At 36.9% G+C, this 24056-nt stretch overlaps 3 protein-coding genes across 3 annotated transcripts; 2 read left to right on the forward strand and 1 right to left on the reverse strand.

Annotated features, from left to right (window-relative positions):
- Positions 1–6672: 6672 nt before the first annotated feature.
- Positions 6673–7577, forward strand: LOC105762639 (uncharacterized). Its single transcript, XM_012580435.2, has 2 exons — positions 6673–6959; positions 7062–7577. Exon 2 carries the CDS (start codon positions 7076–7078, stop codon positions 7487–7489), a length of 414 nt encoding a protein of 137 aa, XP_012435889.1. The 5' UTR covers positions 6673–6959; positions 7062–7075; the 3' UTR covers positions 7490–7577.
- Positions 7578–8085: 508 nt separating this feature from the next.
- LOC105762638 (NPL4-like protein 1) lies at positions 8086–10731 on the reverse strand. Its single transcript, XM_012580434.2, has 2 exons — positions 9637–10731; positions 8086–8504 (listed from the first exon to the last, which is right to left on the reverse strand). Exons 1-2 carry the CDS (start codon positions 10618–10620, stop codon positions 8250–8252), a joined length of 1239 nt encoding a protein of 412 aa, XP_012435888.1. The 5' UTR covers positions 10621–10731; the 3' UTR covers positions 8086–8249.
- Positions 10732–16647: 5916 nt separating this feature from the next.
- On the forward strand, positions 16648–23811 carry LOC105761885 (uncharacterized). The gene is given in 4 exon segments (XM_052624789.1): positions 16648–17831; positions 18151–18673; positions 18901–20138; positions 20355–23811. Coding segments are annotated over 4 exon segments (6402 nt in total).
- The last annotated feature ends 245 nt before the right edge of the window (positions 23812–24056 follow it).

Genomic DNA, 24056 nt, shown 5'->3' on the forward strand with positions numbered 1-24056 from the left:
TGTATTGTAACCCTCTGCGGTTCCAGAACCTATAAGCCCTGTGAGATCGCCACGTGATCTCGTCTTGGCTTGCTTTTTTGCGGTTCATTGATAGTTTCTTGTGAACATATCTAGAAGTGCTCATCGGTCGAGCTCAACTAAAATTTTAAGCTATTTATCAGGTATGGGTTCGGTTCAGCTTAAAAAATGAGTTTTAAATTTTACATAAGCCTGATTTGAATAAAAATGTTAAAATTTAAATATTATTCAGCTCGTCCGTATTAATTTTTATATAATTTTAATATATATAATACATCAAAATATTAAAAACATCAAAATAAATATTTCCCAAAAAATTGAAAATAAATTTTAAAAAATATGTAGACTTAAATAACACTAAGATAAATACAACTTAACAAGCAGATGCCTTTAAAATAATAACAAAATTAACAATAAAATAAGTTTATTACAATATCCAAACAATAACAACAAAATAGTAACAACATAATAGGGAGAAAACAACAAAAAATAATAATATTCAAAAACAAAAAAAAAGCAAATTTTTTTGTCCATTAGTGAATTCAGGCTTGGCCAAAAATGCCTTACCCAAGGCCGGACCCATTTTTAAACGAGCCTTATTTTTTTGTCCAAACTCATTTTTCGAGCCTATATTTTTGTCCAAACTGGCCTTCAATCAGGTCTAAACATACTTATGTGGATCCCAACTAAAATTGAATCTCCGCTATTAGTTTTCTTTAATGAAAAGATCCAAACAAGTCATGGGCACCTGATGATCGGATTCAGCTTAAAATAGTTAGATCAGAGAGAGGGGATATATGATATTGTTTAGAACTATTTTCTTTTTTCAAATAAAAAATATTTTGTTGTTAATTAATTTTATAAAATTCTTGAATTTTTTTAAAAAAACTTATAAAATTATAATTTATAAAAAAGTATTTAAAAATTTTAATTATTTAGTATACAGACAATTTCCAGATCAGATTTATCAAATTGGAGATGAATGTAATGGTGTAATTTTAATAGGATATAAATTTGGACTATTTGTCACGTATAGGAATTCGATTAGATGAAACTCTAAATGGAAATTTGTCTTAATTAACAATGTTAATATTATTAAGTATCCAATTATGACACAAAATGACAAAATCATGAACATATGACACCCATCAATCTTATAGGGTGAAATGATAAATTTTATGTTGGGCTTGAAATTAAATAAGGGTTTAAAAGACAATTTTACCAAATGAAAAGAAACCCAAAACACCTACCGACTCTCTTAGTGCCAACACTTGGACATTTTGTTTTTCCATTGATGGGAAAAGTCTAACAAATATAATATATTCCAAAGATTCTTTGCATAATTGCCCATACAATTTTTTCTATTTTATTCTTTCATCCTTTTTATTATTATTATTCTTTTCTTTCTTGCATTGACCTTGTCTAGCCAAAAACATCCAAGTTTGTTTATTATCATTAACAACATTTCATTTAAAATATTCTTAGTGATGATGGGATCACAAAAACAATGAGAAAAAATATATATAGTGCGTACCAAATAATCCAAACATTGATGAACATATAGACATCATATGTTCTATTTGGGGTGAGTTTATATGAGACAAAAAGTAAGCTAAACATGCACCCCATCGCCCATTCAAATTCACCCTTGATTTTTGTTTTTTTTATTTTTTAAATTCGCGTGGAAATAAAGAAAAATCAAAAGAAAAAAAAGAATAATTGAACCACTAAAAGCCAAATGTCTTATTCAAATTCATTGCTTTTATAGACACATGTTTCATGTAGTTTTATCTTGTTCAAATTGGTTCTTGACCAAACTTGAAAAATAAGTAAAGAATAATCCAAACACTAGAAGCCAAATGTCTTCTTCAAATTCATTGCTTTTGGGTTGTTAGTTATCTTATATTAAACTTGTCATATTTTTTATCCTTTCTATAAAAACTGATTTTATTTATTCCTCTTTATTTTTCCGTATCCGTTATTAATTGAACCAGTGTCACTGTATAATTAATAATTAATTCAAAAAATAAAAATTCTATTACAAGATGTCATAATATAAAGCTAACATTTGTTAACTGTTCCATCTATTTTTGGGTGATTGATAAAAAGAATTAAGTTTAAAAGTTAAAATAGATGAAAAATTAAATGAGGGATTAAAATAAATTTTTTATAAAATTAGAGGAGTAAATATATATATAGGGTGGGTGCGGTGCGTTTAGCTTACTTTTTATCTCACGCCACAGTATCGCTACAGTATCTAATCTCACTGTCACCACTGTTTTTACACTAGCCGCAAATAAACGCACCGCCCATCCAAACTCACTCATATTTAAATATAATAACTTTTATAAAAAAAAGAAAAAAAAAAGGTGGTGGTCGTATCGGAAGGTGGCTAAGCATGTGCCACGTACACCCCATTACCAAACATGTTGTTGTGGTCGTGTAGTGCTGTAACCGCTTCCTATCTTTCTTTGCTCATTTATTATTCGTTTATTTAAATTTAATTGTCCTTCTTTTTTGTTTAATGTAAAAATCTTAGCTCTTATAATATTTATTAAACAATTAATGTCAAATAAATAAGAATAATTATGTTGGTCTATGGACCGACCTACGACAAACCAATTAGCTTTGCTACACATCTAAAAACATTTGGTAACTTTTAGTACACATAGCTATTATTTTTAGTACCACTCATTTTTTTCTCTTTAAAATAAATACCACAAAATTACCGATGTTAAATATATCATTAAGGACTTAAAGTGCAATATTTTAGTATTTAAAAATCGAACTAGAAATGATTAACTTGTTAACTATTTCATTATAGATTCTGACACAATACCTAGAATTATCTATAACATCTTCCCAAACCTTAAATAAAAAGGATAATACACTTCAGTGCACTCGAACCCACATCCTTCTAAACTAATAACAATACCCATATCAGTCGAGCCGAGACTCAATCTTACTACAATGGATATCAGATAGAACCCATTGATAGCAACAGTAATTCGAGATTTTAATAAATTCAAAGATACTATTCATTGATTCTTATTTTTCTTCAAACTTGTGATTCTTTATGAAAATGGAAACCATCTTACGCCCATTGAAATCCAAGAAACAGCGCCCCAAAAGAGGTTGATGAAATTATTAGGAAGGTAAGAAGGAAGAACAATCATGTGCAATCAGCACCTACTAAACCTACTAATATTTCTTCATTTAAAACAAATTTGTCTTTTCTCCTCCTCCTCTTCAAAACTTTTGGTAGTATTATGACCAAATTGTAGAGACTTCCAATTGTCACACTCATCGCATGCCAACCTTTTTTCTTTAAAAAGATCATTCAAAATTAATACTAGGTTTTCTCACATGGTGGTGAATTAAAAAAATAAATAATAGTTTATTTTAAAATTGATTAAACTATAAAAATGAACCGTTTCGAGAAATAAGGGTAATTGTATTTTATCACAATGTCTAGAATTACTCATATATCCTCTTTAACCCATAAATAAGAAGATAATACACGTTAGCGCATTCGAACCCACGTTCTTCTGCATTGGCAACAATACACATGCCAATCGAATTAAGACTCAATCCACCCATATTAATAATGTTGAAAAGAATAAGAAATAAACTGAAAAAAAAAATCATCACCTAACTCACTCTTCTATTATCATTTTCTTAGTATGTGTACATTGTATGTGTTTGGTGTTTAGAGTAATTAGGTTATTCTCCTTTTATGAATAAAGACAAAGAAAAGCTTAACAAATCACATGCCTCGTGCCCCCCCCCCCCCTTTTTTTTCCCTTTAATTAAAAGGACGTAACTTGGAATTAAAGAATTATGACAATATAGAAGGAATTATGAAGGTTTGAATTCAAATTTTAAATTTATATAAATATTATTTTATGTTTGGGTTTTATTAATTTTTATGTACAAGTTATTTTATTTTATTTTAGGTTTGAATATACTCGTATTTTTATAATGTTGATTTTGATTATAGTTATTTGAATAGAATATTTGTATCTGTACTTGTGATTGTAAATATCATGTATGTAATCGCGCGCGTGTGTGTGTTTTTTAAAGTGTTACATGTAGATATATGTTTGAGTAAGTCTTAACATGTTTGATTTATCAATATAATATGTTTTGAATAGTACCTTGAATTTTTATATGTTTTTTATATCTATCGATGGTAATTTGAGATCTCGAGGTGACAGAGATTCTATGTCTTGTCAAACTGATGTCTAACTTGTCACCTCGAGATAATGGTGGTGATTTGAGATTTGAGATTCTGTTCATTTAATACTATTCTGGTAAATAATTGTAATAATTTTTTTATGATATTTAAGTAATAGTACCAAATTGTTATGACACAAATGAACTATCCGAATAATCATAAAATAGAATCAAACCATTACAGTGCAAACAGACTGAGAACTAATATAACCTAGACTAAAGCAAACGAACAGGATTAAACACGTATCTGATAAGAAATTTAAAAACCCATCGAATACTCAAGACCCATGAGTATACCCATTTAGGAAATCTTTAATCCTAAGGCACAAATTAGAGATTACCCAAATCAGCTGAGAATTTATGCTTTCAATTGAAGATAAACCAAATGTGAAACGTATGCATGAATTTTTCTTATTTATTTTATTTCAATGTGAGACATTCTTTCTTTCTTTTTATTATCTTCACAAGAAATCAAAGTTTGAATAAATTTTCTCATTAATTTATAAATTTATGGAATAAAATTTTGATAGGTCAAGGTTTGAAATGGTAATTAGTTGATAAAAAATAATTTTAAATAAATAAAATATTATTCTCGACATTGGTGAATAAAGTGAACATGTTTTGAAAATGGGATGGGATTGTAATGTGGGTGGGTTGGGGAATGAAGTGATCAATTGTTGGGTGGAAGGAGTCCACTACATACTTATATCTCCTTTAACCCTTTATTTAACCCAATTTTTTTATATTATATCTTTTTTTTTAAATTAATTTTATTAGAAAATTTTTAATTTTATCTTAGACCATCAACCATAAAATTTAGGGTAAACTGCAACATTAATCACTAAACTATTGATAATTTTTTTTTTATTTTGGTCACTGAACTATTCGAAAGTGTTTATTTAAGACATTGGGTTATTAAGTTTTTATCTGACGGTCATCAACGTCGAAGATCGTGGAGAAAGAATTTTTGTTCGCAATCGCAGATTTATGACGTCTAAAGTTGTTTCATGAAAAAAGATTGAAACTATAAAAGAGAAGAGGATAAATAAAGCTTTCAATTGGTGTAGGTAGTGTGAACAAAAAAAGTTATATAACATCGATTTTAACAACCCAGTAGTTAAAAATTTTTGAATAATTTAATGACTAAATTATGACTTTTTAGTTAAGTGACCAAAACGAAAAATTATTCATAATTCAGCGAATGAAGATGTAGTTTAGCCTAAAACTTATGATAGGTTAAGTTTATAAGAGGGGTTCTTTTTAAAGTTAGGTGTGTGAAAGGACAGTCCGGAAACCTTTGTTGTTTTTTGTCGTTAAATAAATGAAGCTAACCAATGGATGTGGCCAAGTCATGCAATTATGTTTTCATCGTTTCGCATAAAGTCAAAATTTTTATAATTTCTTTTTCGTTTTAAAATGGTGGGCGAGAAAATTCAAACCCCATGCCTAGCTTACGTGTTGCAATAGCAATGCTAAATACTAATATTAAATTTAATATTTTCTTTTGGATAAATTGTAAAAATAACAACTTTTGTTTGACCCAGATTATATTTTAGTCATTTATGTTATTGTTTTGGTACAAAATGGTAACTCTACTGTTAAACTCCGTTACCTTCTTATGTGGCAGTCCAAATGGGTTTTAAATGCTAACTTGGATGTTCAGTTGTTGGGATGAAAATAGGTTTTTAATTAAATAAGTTTAATTTGGACTGCTATATAGTACATCCAAGTTAGCATTTAAAACTTAGTTGGATTGCCACATAGGACGTAAGACTAAAACGTACATTTCAAACATAAGTGACTAAAATGTAATCTGAAGCAAACAAAAGTGACTATTTTTGTAGTTTACCCTTTTCTTTTTTATATTATAATGTTTATTTTATTTGTACAAATAATAACTTCATCATCCATAAAAGGTAAATTCAATAATGTGAATTTGATAATAAATTTATTCTCAAACTATCGATTTTTCATTACTAAAATTGTTAATTTGATCGTTGAATGAAACGTTAGATCTTTATGTGACATAATTTAAAATGAAAAATTAAAAAAATTGTAAAAATCTTGGTTTAAAGGTTTTCAAAGTCTATAGAAATTATAATTCACTCTTTCTGCTTTTTAGGTTTTAATTTTAAAGTTGTGCTGAAATTTTATTTTTCTTTAAAATTATGTCATATAAGATTTTGCATGTCATTTAATGGCTAAATGGATTTTTCAAAATGGAAGGACCCAATTGATATAATATCGACGGTTGAGGTATCATTAGAACATTTTAAAGTTTGGAGACTAATTTAAAATGATGGTCATAGTTTGGGGATCTATTATGTAATTAACTTTAAGTTTAAATATATAAGAAAGTAAAATATCCCACTGATATTACTTTTTTTTTAAAAAAAAGAAGTAGTAAATAAACAATAAACAAATTGAAATTGGAAAAAAGGGGAAAAAAGGGGGATAGAATCCACAAATTTTCAAAATGCTATTGTTTACAACCTTACGCAGCCTTTGCTGATGCAATTGCTTAAATCAGAATGATAAGAACGAATCCATGGCTTTATTGTTTCTTTCTTTTTCGCTTTAATTTTATATTATAATTATTTTAGCAAAAGACAGGTGTTACTGGCTACTGTACACTGACGGGAAGATTTATCCATCAACTTTTTGGCTACTTGTTCGAGTTGGGGAAGTCTATAGTCCGAAGAGAGGTAAGAAGTGCGCACCAAATGTTTGAAAAAATGATTGAGAGAGTTTATACAGATATGCACTTGGGCTTTATTATTATTATTTTGGACTTGGGTTGCTTACAGGTCTAAACGAAAGGATGGTGCCCTTGGAAGCGATTGTGCCGGCAGCTCAAAACAATATCAACACGCAATTCATTTTATTGGAGAAAGGGAAGATAACATGGGATGGTCAAAACAAGATGTGTCTGGGGCTTGTGGCGGACAAGACAGCGGCGGTTCACTTACAACTTTGGGGTAAGGAGTGTGAGGCATTTGAGGCAGGTGATATTATTAGGATGGAGAATGGGATTTTCTCTTACAACAAGAACAATTTGGTGTTGAGAGCAGGCAGGAGAGGGAAGGTGGAGAAAGTGGGAAACTTCATTATGGAGTTTGTGGAGACACCTAATTTGAGCGAGGTTAAATGGGTTCCTGATCCTAATAATTCCAACAAGTATGTTCAACACTCAGTTATTTCTCCTCATTCACGAATCTTCCCCCCAATTCCCTAGCTTTTTTCATGCCTTGAATTTCTTTTTGGGTTGTCTTTATATCCCCATGTTATCATTTGACTCTATGAATTTCCAAACATTTATGTCATTCGTGGGTGGGTCAGTCATGGCATTGCAAAGATTTCTTTATTTTAGTATATATTAAGAGAAAGATGACAACGATAGAGTTTAAACCCGATCTTCGGGGTGTCAATATCATTACTCGTAGTATCCATAATTGTGTTCCACTGATTGATATGAAAATATAACATCTAAAGATCATCCAAATATAAAACATCTAACCAGATACATTGTACACTCACACCCAAGTCCAATTAACATAACTTGCAAGAGTTAAAAGATTATTACCAATTTTGCTATTTTTATAATATATATTTTATTTTTTTTAATCACAATTTGATGTCAAAAAGAGCATAATTGTGAAAGGGTTCTTTAACCATAAAATCAAGTCCTAATTTTTTGCCTCAGCAAAAACACGAACTTAAGCCTAAGATGATGAAGAGAGGGGGGGGGGGGGGTCATCGAATCTTTACTCGCTTTTTGGAATAAAAGAAAATTTCTAACCATCTTTGAATCTAAAACCACAATGTTGGGTCTGCTGGGAAACAGTAAAATTCTTTGTTACTTATAAAACTATCAGGAGACCCTGTGGCCTTTTATACCTGTGGAGAAATTGGAAATCAACTCAGATTGCTAATGAGCATGGTAAATTATGAGGTAAATGTAACTGTAAAATAAAAAAATATACATGTAAATAACATCAAGCTGCAGTGGCCATGGACTCAATTAGGAGTTGATAACCTTCTGGCACCGCTGTCTGTGTGTTAACACACTCTGCGAGTGCAGGAACGTCGGAACCAAGGCCTTGAGACTTGGCCAGAAACAACAGCAAATGAAAATCCGATATTCTCTTCACAAAAGGAAGATTCTTTGTTCTATCTAGATGACTCTTCAGTGCCCTCAGCGTCACAAGGTCTTTCCGATTCTCGATTGGAAAGCTTGTAGAAAGAGGTCCCTGCATTAAAATGAGAGTTCACATGATTCCAAAGCAAGTAGAAGTGAAACAGAAAAAAAGTCACTGATGATATATTAAAACCAATTATAGGACGCATGGCATGAGAGATAATGTTTGGTGTGGCAACAAAGAGACAAGCTTTGTGATCCTTACATGGAAAACTTGAATGGAGATATCTTAAGAAATGTTAAAAACCTTGAAGTCGTCATCTTTTCTCAAGAATTATATCCATAATCAACACAATGCAATCCATAATGTTATCATGAGCTAGTAATTGATGGGGGGATCAAACCAATGTTAACATTAGACCAAAAACCGAATAGCATCTAGGAGTTCAATTATTCGGATATAGACTCTAGAACTGTAGACACGATCTGTAGCATATATCACAAGCTAAACTAGAATATGTCTAATTACATAAATACAACCTTACTCCCAAAGCCAAGGGCTACTTTCAATATTACACAACCTTACACTGACAGCATAAGTTTACAAACTCAACTTGACAAGATAAGTGCAAATGCTGTTTGCAATAACCGATTAACCATATTCATGCTTTCTCTATTACTTTCATCACCTAAATATAAACCAACCCAAAAATATCAAGGTTTACTAGCAGTAGAAGTTGCAAGGATTTTTATTTGTTACAGGCCAGTAAACAATCTATAATCTTATGGGAAGTGACCCCTGTTTTGCATTATCTCTTTGCTTCTTTCTTGGTTTGACAAAACCAACCAGTAAGCTATAATCATCTATATAAATTTGGATCTAAGAAATTCGAAAAAATGAAAGACACAACGAACAACTTCTTTATACACTGAAACTTCTCACCGATGAGATGAGTGCACATTTGCGATTCCCCCCTTCATTCCGGGATCTTAACAATCAACTCTCTTGCTAGCACTTATTACCTTAAAGGTTTCTTCTCCAAAAACACACATATGCCCTTCTTCTACAATGTAAACTACCCACACCCACAATTCTTTGCCTTTGCTGAATCAATAAAAACCCTCAATACAAACCAATTGAAAGCATCATTGATATGACAAATTGAGAAAACAATTTGATTAAAAAGCACCCATTTTCATAACAGCATTGATTAAATCAGAAAATGCGCAAGAAAATTACGTACCTGATGGTCGAAAATCTTAACAACCACTAAGAAGAAATCATTATCAACCTCCTTAACATCTTTCCCACCGACGACGACATCTTTTTTCATTTTCGAAAGCTTTGGATCATCATTCTCTCCAAACTCTGTAACAAACCACCCGTCCTTCAATAGCTTAACACACATATCACTCATTTGAAAAGCCTCAAAATGAACATCCGCAGCCCCATCTTCATTGGCTTCCAGCTTCACCACGACAGTCACCCACTCCTTAAGCTCACTCTCAGCGTGAAGCTCAGCCGCCTGTATAATCTCCTTGTTCGAAAAATTATAGTCTTTTTTTTCTTGCATTATCGTCTGAGTAAAAATAAACCCTACCCTTTTCCTCCCTAACCCTGCTGCAATGGCGTCAACCAATTTCTCTTCTTCAGGATCCCTCAAAAGGACCAAATCATCTTCCAAGCCTTGCTGAGGCGGCTCGTAAATAAAATCAACTTCCACTCTACCTTCATCCGTGACGGTGCCGTACATGAACCCGCCGCGTTTCGAAGCAAACGCCAGCGTTTCGTTAACGAAACGTTGGAAAGCGTTGGCCGAATCGCGGTCAAAGGAAACAGAGTCACAGTGAGGGGATTCCTGGCGGGTGATCCGTGTTTGTTTAGCGATGAGGTCGTCCATGGTCATCTTACGGCCGAACGATCCGGCGGGTGAAACGGTGGGGCCACCGCGGACGGTGCGTTCGCCGTGGTAGTAGAGGAATATAATGGAACCGTGAGAGAGGTTAAGGGCGGAGAGTGGGATGGAAGGGTCGGTCATGTCGGAAAAGCGGAGGAGGTCGGCGAGGGTCTTAGCTAAAAGTAGATTTTGATCGGTGGAAAGGGTTTGGTTTTGGATGGGGATTTGGAGTTGGGACTCAATTAGGGTTTTTAATTGAGAAATTGTAATTTGAGGTCCGTCGACTTGGATCCGTTCCAGGCCATCTCGGCTGCGGATTCTGAGCATCATCTTTGAACAAAAACGGTAACGTTTTGTGTGATTAGATACGTTTTGAGTTGAAAGAAAGCTCTTTTACTGTGCTTCGCTTGCCGTGGAAGAAGACGAATGGAACACGAAAGAGAATAATACCGAGATTTTTATTGCTTCTGAACTGCAAAACGATACCGTATTTCACTTGTAAAAAAGGAAGTCGAGAAATTTCTTGAACTCTAAACGGTACCGTATGTCACTTGTAACCTTCTTAGAATTGCTTTGTAATGATTGGGGTAGGAATGTGAATTGAGTGGGGCGACTGCAAATACTGTTAAATTTACCATTGTTTTATTTTTGGTATATTTTGCTTTATCGCTGGCATAATTTTGAAAATTATTATCAACTTCATAGATATCAGATACATTCATCTTCGTCCGCGCTGCTTCAATTTAATATTTAAATACAAAATGTAGAAGCCCAAATTTGTTGGGCCCAGTATCTAAACCAGAGACCCAATAACAATGGCCCAAAATAACCAGGCCCAAAAAAATCAACTTTCAGCAAACCCTAGTGGCCTCCACGAGCCCTAGCGCCATCTCGCCCAAGTCCTTGGCACCAAGACGTTCTCTGTGGGCCTTGACCACCACCGCCGACTCACCAATCGACGACTTTGTGTGCCTCTTCACACATCATCATACCGCAAAACAGAGAACACACGCAATGAGAGAAACAACAAAAGGAAACAACAACATGCAAAACGACAAACGAACGATCCAAGGCACAAAACGTCAAAATAGAAATCTAGGATTTTTAAATCGGTTATATAAACCAAATCGAAGCTGTAATGCTTCTTCTTCGATTTTCCTTGTAACGAACACACATATATTGAAATCAAAAATCGAGATTAAGAAAAAGGTTTTTGAACCGCTTTCTCTTCATTTTATTAATTTTTTGTGTATATATTTATTTCTTTTATTTTTATTTTATTTTTTCGCGAATCGATTCTAAAAAAATAATCAAAAAATAAAAGGAAAGAAACCACCGAATCGGCCCGGCCGCCGCCGCCGCTTCGCCCTTCGCCGTCGACGACACGAGTTTAGATAGGGGCGAAGCTTTCTTTTTCCCGTCGCTTCCCGTTCCTTGGCCTCGATCTCGAGTGCGCTTCAACGCTGCGGCTGAAGCGCCTTGCATGGCTCCGCCACCGGCGGGAAGGCGTGATGGCGGGCTCTGAACCTAGCAGAGAAAAGGATTTCCTTTTCATTTTTTCTTTCTTCATGCGTTCTTTGCGAGAATGAAGCAGCAGAAAATAAAGCAAAATTTTAGCCTTTATTGTGATTGCAATACGGCGCCGCTTAAGGGGAGATTAGCATTTTGCCCGATGGGCAATTTATGCATTTAGTCCTCCGTTTTGCTTGTTGAGCGCAATCCAACTTTCTCTTCTTTTAGATTTGGGTCATGCAATTTTGTTTTTGTTTCAATCAGTCCTTTGACTGCAGTGTATGTGCCTTTGCTAAACGCTACGTCTTGGATGGGAATATTTCCTGAAGGTCCTTGAGCCTTGAGCGCGTTTCATTTCGATCCCGAACCATCATCTTTCATATATTTGCGATTTAAACCTCGAATTTTGGGCCCGATTTTAATTTCGTCCTATTTTGTTTAATTAATTTATTATTCTTTTTTAAAATTATTAATAATTAATTCATTCGTTATTTTTAAAGAACTCTTCTTTATTGTTATGCATTTTGAGTTTTACATATATTATTTATTTTAAATGTTTCACCTAATATTTATTTAAAATTTTTATTTGCATTATTTGTTTTAAACTATTATATATATATATATATATATATTGTCCTTTAACCTTTTAATTATTTTTATCTTTTATTTTTATAAAGAAAAGGATACTGTTTTGTGTTTTTAGTTATTGTAGTTTATTTATTTTAAACTATATTAGTATTTTTCATTTTAGTTTCATATTTGTTTGCTTGAGATATTTGCCATTCATTTCAATTGATCTCATATTTATTTGTTTTATAATATTAGCTACGTAAAATTGTTCTCGATTATTTCGTTTACTCGGATTATTAATATTGGCATGTAAAGTGATGCATGTGGTATGATTATTATCATTATGCACGCGTAATTTGTTCATTTGTTTTCACATTATTGTCATTTACTAACGTGATATTTTATTCGTGAATTATCATTTCATGTGCTATATTATCGTTTCATTTCATTTCATTGCTTCAAGTTATGTTTGATTTGTATATACCCATAATAATAAACCGGTTTATCTTATCACGAACAAAACAAATTCACCTCGTACAAGTGTTGCGCTTGTCATTATTCAAAAAGAAAATTTTAAAATAAGGCAATATTTCGCGTTTGGAAAATCGAGAAAACGTGCCCTAACGTGCTGGGTTTCGATTTCTTATTCGACCAAATAGCCAAATATCCTTTTTAAACTTTTAAAATAAGGCAATATTTCGCGTTTGGAAAATTGAGGAAACGTGCCCTAACGTGTTGGGTTTCGACTTCTCGTTTGACCAAATGGCCAAATACCCTTTTAAACTTTCAATAATGAAGGCAATATTCCGTATTTAGAAATTCGAGAAGTCGTGCCCTAACTTACTGGGTTTCGATCTTTTTTCGCGTTAAACCTAAATAACCGAATATCCTTTTAAATTAAAATAAATGAGGTTTAAATAAGAAAATAAAAGGCAAACTTACTCTCAAAAATACGAGGTGTCGTGTCCTAACTTACTGGATGTGACATCTTGTTAATTTGAGAAGAATACATTTTTCATTTTGATTTCTTCAAGTAATATTTAAAATAACACAATATAAAGAGGGATCGTATTTTAATTCTTTTCGAGTTTTTAGTTTTCGACACCAAGACATTAAGTAATCAATTAGGTACCAATTTTGGGCGTCTGAGGGTGCTAATCCTTCCTCGTATGTAATCGACTCCGAACCCATTTTTCTAAATTTCAGGACCAAAATCGTTGTTTTAATAAAAATTAAATTGTTTATTAAAAGCAGTAGTTTCTGAGGTGACCCGATCACACCTCATCAAAAAAGGATTGGTGGCGACTCCCATTTTCGTTTTTATTTTCAAAACCCAAGTCGACCCCGTTTTTATCAAAAAATGGTGTCAACAGCTTGGCGACTCCACTGGGGACCAAAAAAACACGAGAGTCAGGCCACGAGTTGATTACTTTTTGTCATTTCGTCGAAAATTAAAGATTTTGTTTAAATTTACGATCCTTTCATTGCATTTCATTCGTCTTGATTTTAGTTTTATCATTATGATTTGATTGCTGTGGTAGTTTAAGCTTGGTATACTGCTCCATTGCATTGCATGACCGTTGGTCACACCCTTCTAAGTGGGAGCGAAAAACTAGTCCTTCGTGAGGTTTTCACCTCCGTGTAGGATAGTGGATTGCTTCTGGGATACATCCGTACTTATGTCTTCGTGAGATTTTCATCTCCGTGTAGCCATAAGGAAATGTATTCCCCTGAACCGAACTTGATCCGTATGAGCCTATAATGGGTGAGGATCGAGGAATCTGCGGGTTCAGGTACCTTCGCTCTAGAACCGAACCTCATATGATGAGCCTTAAGAACTTACCCTAGGTAGATCCATACCAAACCCTAGTGGCTACTTGAATAGGCAATTTATTTGTTCTTATTCTTTTCTTTCATGCTTTAAAAGCTAGCTTGATATGCAATACTAACTTATCCTGTTTTTGCTTTGATTGCATGACATTTCATTTCTAAAGAGGTATTGGTTAACATTCGATATCTAAATAGAAAGGTTCAACATGGAAAGGGAGTTTCTTGGTAAAGTGGAAGACAATGCGGCCGTCCGAGTTTGGTCTGAAAAGGTTCAGCAAGAAAAAGGTGATAGTCTCACGGAAGGATACGTATCGGAATTATGAGACTTCACTCGCATTAGTGTGACTCAGGATGGTGTGCAATAATTAAAGGAGATATGGAATCAGTGGGATAATGAGATTAAGCAACTCTTTTACAGCAACTATGGTGATCTATCTTGTTTACTTGATGTGAAGATAGACAATCACTTATTTCGAGCCCTCACGCAATACTGGAATCCGGCTTATAGTTGTTTCACGTTTGGGAAAGCAGATTTGGTACCTACAATAGAGGAATATACGACCTTGCTACGGTGTCCGAAATTCTAAGTTGACAAAGTCTATTCAAGATCGGCTAATGTCCCGACATTCTTGAAGAAATTAATGTGCATCACAGGAATGAGCGAGCAATGGGTCACAGCCCGGATTAAGCAAAAGGGAGACAGCAAATGCATACCTTGGAGGAACTTGCGAGATTTAATCTTGGCACATCCGGATGTAAAGAAGAGGGTTGATATTTTCGCATTGAGCATTTATGGTCTGATTGTCTTCCCTAGGGCATTAGGCCATGTAGATGAGGCGGTTTCAGATTTGTTTGATAGGCTCGACAAGGGGGTCACACCGGTCCCGGCGATTTTGGCGGAAACCGTCAGGTCCCTAAATGCATGTCGAAGAGCGGGTGAGGGAAGATTCATCGGATACGCGCAGTTGCTATTGGTATGGTTCCATAGTCACTTTTGGAAGGTGGAAAAAGTCTCCTATCGAGTCTTCTCAGAAAACTACTCACCATTAAATGAATTATCAACTACGCCGAGAAGAGACGACATCACAGAGGAGAAATGGATGATGATTCTTCAAAATCTTCAAGAGGAAGACGTTGAATGGAGGGCCCCATGGATGATTCCTAACAAGATCTTGTATCGATGCGGGGACTTCGACTGGGTCCCTCTACTTGGAATTTGGGGAGCTATCGGATATACCCCTTTGCTGGTATTAAGGCAATACAGATCGAGACAATTCATACCAGCGACTTATGGGCTGGCGCAATGTGAATTCTCTTATAAAGATGATAACTATAAGAGGAAAATTCGGGAAATATCTAACGCATGTAAGCAAGTTCACCGGATGGAAAAGTTAGCCGTAGGGGTCATGACAACTCCTAAATACCATGGATGGTGGAATAATAGGGTTAATGACAATATTCCTGGTCCGAGAAAAGACTGCGTGTATTCGCTAGAGGAGCATCTGCAAGTGGTTCCGTCAGAATTAGAGATTATCAAGCAGGACTTTGAGAAAAGAAGTTTAGAATGGGGAAGGAAAATAGAGCAACTAGAAGAGGAGAAGATGCGTTTGGGGCTGGATGTCGATATCCATAAACTGGAAGCCGAGAAATTAAGGAAAGGGAAGAACAAGGCCGAGGAGGATTTGGACAGTCTGAAAACAGATTATAAGAAGCTGCGGTTATCAATGAGGACTGCCGGCTTAGGTAAAACATCGGAGCAGTGGCGCCAGGTGATTAAAGAAGAAAGAACCAAGGCCGACAAATGGGAGAAAGAATTCCAAGATGCCCGAACTCGAGAAAGCATTTTGGAGAAAAGCTTATCAGAATGTCGAAATGAGAAAGCGGGGTTAAAAGCTCAGGTAGAAAAACTGGAAAAGTCACTTCATTTGTACCGCAGTCGCAATTCCATGATCGAACTAAAAGCGAGTTTGAAAAAGATTGATGAATTGAATGAAAAGATAGGAGAGCTTGAAGATGCTTTGCAAAACTCTGAACTACGAATGGAGCTTCTTGAAAGGAGTAACAAGCAGTGGCAAGAGCAATTCTATCATTCCCAAAATCAAATTAGGGAAAGAGACTACATTATGGGCGAAGCCGTGACCCAAGTACGAGAAGTAGCTGATCATTTACAAACCCTAGCAGTTCAGGCTGATGTTTTGAGCTTAAAATATGAATCAGAATCGAGCCGAGGACGAGATTTAGCTTGGCTCCTTAGGAAGGTTAAGGCTTTGGGTATAAAGGCGATGCCATATATGTAATCCATTTTATGTAAATAAATTTGCTTTCTAGTTGAGTTTTTCTAATGAAATTGAATTAGAATCAATGCCTCTTTCTGCATTCATGCATCTACATTACATCTCATTATATGCATTAAAGTCGTAAAATGTGACCTAATTAATTCAAATTATGAACAGAGTTACCCTGGAAACTAACGAAAACCCGCCAACCATTTATCATTACGGTACCCGTCGCAAGACAAAAGCCATGGATCAAAGATCCGAAAGACTCGAACAACTCCAAAAAGAGATGCAAGAGCAAATGCAAGAACAATTAAAGAAGATTCAGCAAGAAATGAGGAACGAAATGGTAGAGTCTCAAAAAAGCATGATGGCTGAATTGACGCAGCTGATAAAAGGGGGAAACGACAAAGGAAAAGACCCCGTGGTTAATATAGATGAAGGAAATAATGATGGCCCTCTCTATCCCCCAGGCTTCACTCCTCCTTATGCGCAAACCCAAGCTGGGGTACACCTAGGCAGATCGTCTGTCACTATCAGGCCTCAGCAGTTTCAGACCAGCACCTCAATGCCAGTAAATTTCCAAACTGGAATAGGTTCTCATCCAGGAGAAGCCCCTACCAATCCCATAGTACCTGATTTTGACGAAATGATGGAGAAAGAGAAAACAAAGGAAGAATTGTCAAGCCGGTTGGAGGAAAAATATAAATGGCTCGAGGAGAAATTCAGGGCCATGGAAAGTAGTGAGAATTATCAAGGGATCGACGCTAAAGATTTGAGCTTAGTCCCGGATTTGGTAATTCCCCACAAATTTAAAATGCCAGAATTTGAGAAATACAACGAGACTAGTTGCCCAGAAGCTCATATTACCATGTTCTGCAGACGTATGACTGGGTACATTAACAATGACCAACTGCTTATACATTGCTTCCAAGATAACCTCGTGGGGGCAGCATCTAGGTGGTACAACCAGTTAAGTCGTACCAAAATTAGCTCATGGAGGGACTTAGCACAGGCATTTAAAAAATAATATAGTCATGTAGCTGATATGGTCCCCGATAGAATTACCCTCCAAAATATAGAGAAAAAGCCTAATGAAAGTTTTAGGCAATACGCGCAAAAATGGAGGGAGGTTGCCGTTCAAGTCCAACCCCCACTCTTGGAGAGAGAGATGTAATTGCTCTTCATCAACACATTGAAGGCACCATTTATCACACACATGTTAGGAAGTGCCACGAAGAACTTCTCCGATATAGTTATGAATGGAGAGATGATTGACAATGCCATCAGGAGTGGGAAGATCGAGTCTGGAGAAAGTAACCGTAGATCGGCTCCGAAAAAAAGGAGAATGAGGTAAACAACGTGAGCACCTATAACAAGGGTTACTCGAAATCAATCACTGTGAATCAACCAAGGAAGGTGGCTACTAATCAGCAAAGTTCGTCAAGACAGGAATCTGGCAAAAGGCAAAACATCGAGAAGCCCCAGTTTACGCAATTCCAATGCTGTACAAGGAGTTATATCAAAATCTGTTTGATGCGCATGTTGTCTCTCCTTGTTATTTGAAACCTCTGTAACCTCCATACCCCAATTGGTATGACACGAACGCGCAATGTGACTATCATGCGGGAATCATAGGGCATTCGATAGAGAATTGCACAACCTTCAAAAGGCTGGTGGAAAAGCTGATCGGTATGGGCGTTGTCAAGTTCGATGATTCACCCAGTGGGAAAAATCCATTGCCTAACCATGCTGACAAGGGGGTGAACATGATAAGCGGAAATACAGGGAGGAAAATCAAAACAGATATTGCAGAAGTAAAAACCCCACTGAAATGGGTTTTGAAACAAATGATAGATATGGGATTAATCATTCAGAATCTAGAGAAGAGACCAAGAGGGATGAAGAGCTACTGTGAGTTCCATGCCGAGAAGGGTCATAATATCCAGGAATGTACAGAATTTAGGACCATGATACAAAATTTGATAAACAACAAAGAGCTAGAATTTTATGAAGAGATCAAAGGACTAGAAGAAGGAGAAGTTTACGCTTCGGAGGAGGGACTTACGGGAAAAGCCCAAAATCAACCGGTGGTGATTATTTCAAGGCCAAGAAGCACAGGATCTGGAATACAGCTGGCACCAAAGGTCATAATCCAAAAACCTGTAGCCTTTCCTTATAAGGATAGTAAAAAGGTTCCTTGGAATTATGACTGCAACTGACAATCCCGGGAGAGGAAAGCCCCGTAAACGCTTCAGAAGAGGGTAGTAATGTAGGCTTCCATACTCGTAGTGGAAAACGCTACGACCCAGCAAATACAAAAGGGGAGCCTATGAAAGGAAAAGCCTTAGCGGTTGAACAAAATAAAACAAAGATGGCCAGAATTGAATCGTAAGTTAACAAACCGGTGACTGAAAATGAGGCTAGAGAATTCTTAAAATTCTTGAAGCACAGTGAGTACAGCGTGGTGGAGCAACTGTACAAGCAACCGGCTCGTATCTCAGTGCTTGAGCTACTTCTATGTTCGGAGACACATCGTAATGCGTTGATAAAAGTGCTAAATGAGACTTATGTCGCTAACGATATCTCTGTGAGCAAGCTGGATCGCCTGGTTAATAACATAAATGCCGACAACTACATCTTCTTCAACGATGATGAGATTCCGCTAGGTGGTATGGGATCTACCAAGGCCTTGCACATCACTGCCCGTTGCAAGGGGTGTATACTACCGGGGGTACTCGTTGACAATGGATCGGCACTGAATGTTTTACCCCTATCCACATTAAGCAGGCTACCTGTGGATAGTTCTCACATGAAATCATGCCAGAATATAGTGAGAGCATTTGACGGCACTGAGAGAAAAGTGATGGGAAGAATCGAGATACCTCTATTGATTGGTCCAAGTACATACGAGGTGGAATTTTTGGTAATGGATATCAAACCATCTTACAATTGCCTATTGGGGAGGCCTTGGATCCATTCTGCGGGGGCTGTACCATCATCACTTCACCAAAAGTTGAAATTGGTGGTAGAGGGACGATTGGTGACTATAGGTACAGAAGAAGACATCATTGCATCAGTCACCGATGATATGCCATACATAGAGGCTGATAGTGAAGCGATAGAATGTTCATTCCGATCATTGGAATTCGTAAATGCCACATTTGTCATCGAGAGGAGCAAAATCCCAGAGCCTAAGATATCCAAAGCTACGTCAATGTGCTTACAGCTAACGATGGGAAAGGGAGCGTTGCCTGGAAGAAGACTTGGAAAATACCTCCAGGGACAGGTCGGAGTACCGATCCTGGTTAACAAACAGGACCGTTATGGTTTGGGATATAAGCCTAATGCGAGGGAAAGGAGGAAGGAGATGGAGAAAAGGCGAGAAAAGAGAAGAGCACGTTTGAGCGGGATAGAAGCCAAGTGGGGACCGATAACCTTTCCCCATATATCTAAGACATTTGTTCCAGGGGGATTTGTCTACCCTGCAGAGAATAACGAGGTTACAGAAGGAAGAATTAGAAGGTTGGACATCAATGCCATATCCGCGGAAGAAAGGGTGGAAAGGAATTTATCGGGTATTCGCCCTTACGAACCTGGTAGCGTTCTGAATAACTGGACTGCAGAAGAGATCCCTGTAACATTTAGAACTAATTCAGAGTAATGTTCAGAACACTTGTGGCTCTAAGCCTGGGGGTAACAAGAATCTTTTGTAAAAGGCACATGTCCAAAATCTAATTTCAATGAAAACTTATCATTCAGTCTCACTTTGAGCAAATATTCTTTCATTCTTTTCTTCATTTCATTTATAATTATACTGTGCATACAAGTATTCTTAGATTCTTTTATTTGGGCCTCTTTTCGTCCCAATAACAGGTCTTCAGATGTCAACGAGATGAGTGACGCTGTTACTGACTCAGAATCCCTTTTTGAACAAGACGTGAGTATGGAGGATCTTCAGGACTTTGAAGATGACCAAGACAGCGTTTTATCTCCAGATCTGTTAAGAATGGTGGAGGAAGAAGAAAAACAAATCCTATCTCACAAAGAGTCGGTGGAGGTTGTGAGAATAGGAGAAGGAAAAGAGGTAAAAATTGGCGCTTGTATTGCCACGCAAATAAAACAGGACCTCATTGAGTTGCTCAGAGAATTCAAAGATGTTTTCGCATGGTCCTACCAGGATATGCCGGGGTTAAATACTGATATTGTGGTGCACCGACTGCCCATAAGAGAGGAGTGTAGACCAGTCCAACAGAAGCTCCGTAGGATGAGGCTTGATGTTTTGTTAAAGATAAGAGAGGAGGTTCGGAAGCAGTTCGATGCAGGATTCTTGCAAGTAGTCAAATACTCAGAATGGGTAGCTAATATAGTCCCAGTTCCTAAGAAAGATGGGAAAGTTCGAATGTGTGTGGACTACAGAGATTTGAACAGAGCCAGCCCAAAGGATAATTTTCCATTGCCACATATCGACACTTTAGTGGATAACACGGCAGGTTACTCACTTTTCTCCTTTATGGATGGTTTCTCCGGATACAATCAGATAAAAATGCATCCTGAAGACATGGACAAGACCACGTTCGTAACCATGTGGGGCACATTTTGCTACAGGGTGATGCCATTTGGATTGAAGAATGCGGGGGCAACATACCAAAGAGCCATGGTGACCTTATTTCATGATATGATGCATAAAGAGATAGAAGTCTATGTAGACGACATGATTGCGAAGTCTAGAACAGAGGAGGAGCATGTACAAGTTTTGAGAAAATTGTTTATGCGGTTAAAAAAGTTCCAACTAAAGCTTAACCCGGCCAAATGCACTTTCGGGACTAGATCTGGGAAGCTTCTAGGGTTCGCGGTCAGTGAAAGAGGGATCGAAATTGATCCGGACAAAGTAAAGGTCATACAAGAATTGCCTCCGTCGTGCACTCAGAAAGAAGTTCGAGGTTTCTTGGGAAGACTGAACTATATCGCTAGGTTCATTTCGCAGTTAACAGAGAAATGCGACCCAATTTTTCGTCTCCTTAAGAAGCACAATCCGGGCGTATAGAATGAGGAGTGCCAAAGAGCTTTTGACAAGATTAAGAATTACTTGTCTAATGCTCCGGTACTAATGCCACCATGCCCAGACAAGCCATTAATATTGTATTTGGCAGTATTTAGAAATTCTATGGGGTGTGTGTTGGGCCAACATGATGAATCAGGAAGGAAAGAAAAAGCGATATACTATCTCAGCAAGAAGTTCAATGAATGCGAGACAAGATATTCGCCAATCGAGAAGCTGTGTTGCGCTTTAGTTTGGGCGACGAGGAGACTGAGACAGTACATGTTATATCATACCACTTGGCTAATCTCAAAACTCGACCCATTAAAATACATGATGGAGTCAACTGCTCTGAATGGAAGAATGGCCCGATGGCAAATTCTGCTCTCTGAATTCGACATACTCTATGTGAATCAAAAGGTTATAAAAGGGAGTGCAATAGCAGATTTTCTAGCTAGTAGAGCTCTGGAAGATTATGAGCCTTTAAACTTCGACTTTCCGAATGAGGACATAGTATATGTAGCAATCACCAAAGAAGATATCCGAGAGGGAAATGTTTGGAAATTGAACTTCGATGGAGCTTCAAATGCTATAGGCAATGGTGTTGGGGCAGTTTTGGTATCCCCGAGCGGAGATCATTATCCATTCAATTGTAAATTGGATTTTGATTGTACAAACAATATGGCTGAATACGAAGCATGTATCATGGGGATTCGCGCAGCCATAGAGCGGAAAATCAAAGTGCTAGAAGTATATGGAGACTCGGCACTAGTAATCTATCAGCTCAAAGGAGATTGGGAGACAAGAGATCCCAAATTGGTCAACTACCGAAAATTGGTTATGGAACTAATTGAGGATTTTGATGATATCACTTTCTGCTACCTTCCACGAGAGGAAAATCAGATGGCTGATGCATTGGCTACATTAGCTTCTATGATCAAAGTAAATAGACAGGAGGATGTGAAGCCAATCCAAATGAGCATTTATAAAGCTCAGGCCCACTGTTGCAACATCGATCAAGAGGAAGGAAAAGACGATCACCCTTGGTATCAAGATATATTGCGATACGTAAAGAATCGTGAATACCCAGACCAGGCGACGGAGAATGATAAGAAAACATTAAGAAGGCTGGCTAGTGATTACGTCTTAGACGGAGAAATCCTGTATAAAAGGGGCAGGGATCAGGTGCTACTAAGATGCGTAGACTCTACTGAGGCCAAACAAATCCTGGAAGAGGTCCATGATGGCGTCTGTGGAACACATGCCAATGGTTTCACAATGTCCAGGCAAATCATGAGATTCGGATATTATTGGTCCACTATGGAAGGGGACTGTATCAAATATGCCAAGAAATGCCACAAATGTCAAATATATGGGGACAAAATTCATGTACCTCCCTCACCTCTGCATGTCATGACTTCCCCATGGCCTTTTTCCATGTGGGGCATGGACGTCATTGGACCAATATCGCCAAAAGCTTCAAATGGCCATCGGTTCATCTTCGTAGTGATCGATTACTTTACTAAATGGGTAGAAGCCTCTTCATACGCTAACGTCACGAAGGCAGCGGTTAGTAGGTTCTTAAAGAAAGAGATCATATGTCGTTATGGAATGCCAGAAAGGATAATATCTGACAACGCGCTAAATTTGAACAACAGTACGATAGCGGAGGTTTGTGGCCAATTCAGTATTAAACACCACAACTCGTCGCCATACCGCCCAAAAATGAATGGCGCGGTGGAGGCAGCCAATAAAAACATCAAGAAGATTGTGGGGAAAATGACCGAGACTTATAGAGATTGGCATAAGAAGCTTCCATTTGCTCTTTTTGCTTATAGAACGTCTATCAGAACCTCCACCGGGGCAACGCCTTTCTCATTGGTTTATGGAATGGAGGCAGTTTTACCCATTGAAGTAGAAATTCCTTCCCTTCGAGTCCTGTCAGAATTAAAGTTGGACGAAGCAGAATGGATCCGATCTCGATATGATCAGCTGAATCTTGTCGAAGAGAAAAGGCTAAGAGCTATCCGCCATGGTCAAATGTACCAAAGGCGAATGATGCGAGCTTACAATAAGAAGGTTCGCCCTAGGGAATTTCAGGAAGGGGATTTGGTACTGAAGAAGATCCTTCCCATACAAAAAGACTTTAGAGGAAAGTGGATGCCAAATTGGGAAGGACCATATGTGGTGAGGAAGGCCTTCTTTGGAGGAGCACTGATATTAACCGAAATGGATGGAAAAACTTTGCCTAACCCAGTGAATTCAGATTCGGTGAAGAAGTACTTCGCCTGAAAAAAAAAAAAAAAAGGAGAGGCCAAAGTGAAAACCCGCAAAGGGCGCTTTGAGACCAAAGGGGCTTTGAATTGAAAACCCGATAAAAGGGCGATTCAAGTTTTGATCAAAGGTGGGGCACTCGGTAGTCTTACTGTGCCTAAATTATCAAAAAGGAAGGCGAGACGCTACATCTCTAGCCATCAACAAAGTCTTTTAGGACTTCTAAACACATATCAACTTCAAAAGGGTCTTCAAGAAGCTCA

The sequence above is a fragment of the Gossypium raimondii genome, chromosome 12 (genome assembly GCF_025698545.1).
Source record: "Gossypium raimondii isolate GPD5lz chromosome 12, ASM2569854v1, whole genome shotgun sequence".
In the NCBI taxonomy this organism is placed as follows: Eukaryota; Viridiplantae; Streptophyta; class Magnoliopsida; order Malvales; family Malvaceae; genus Gossypium; species Gossypium raimondii.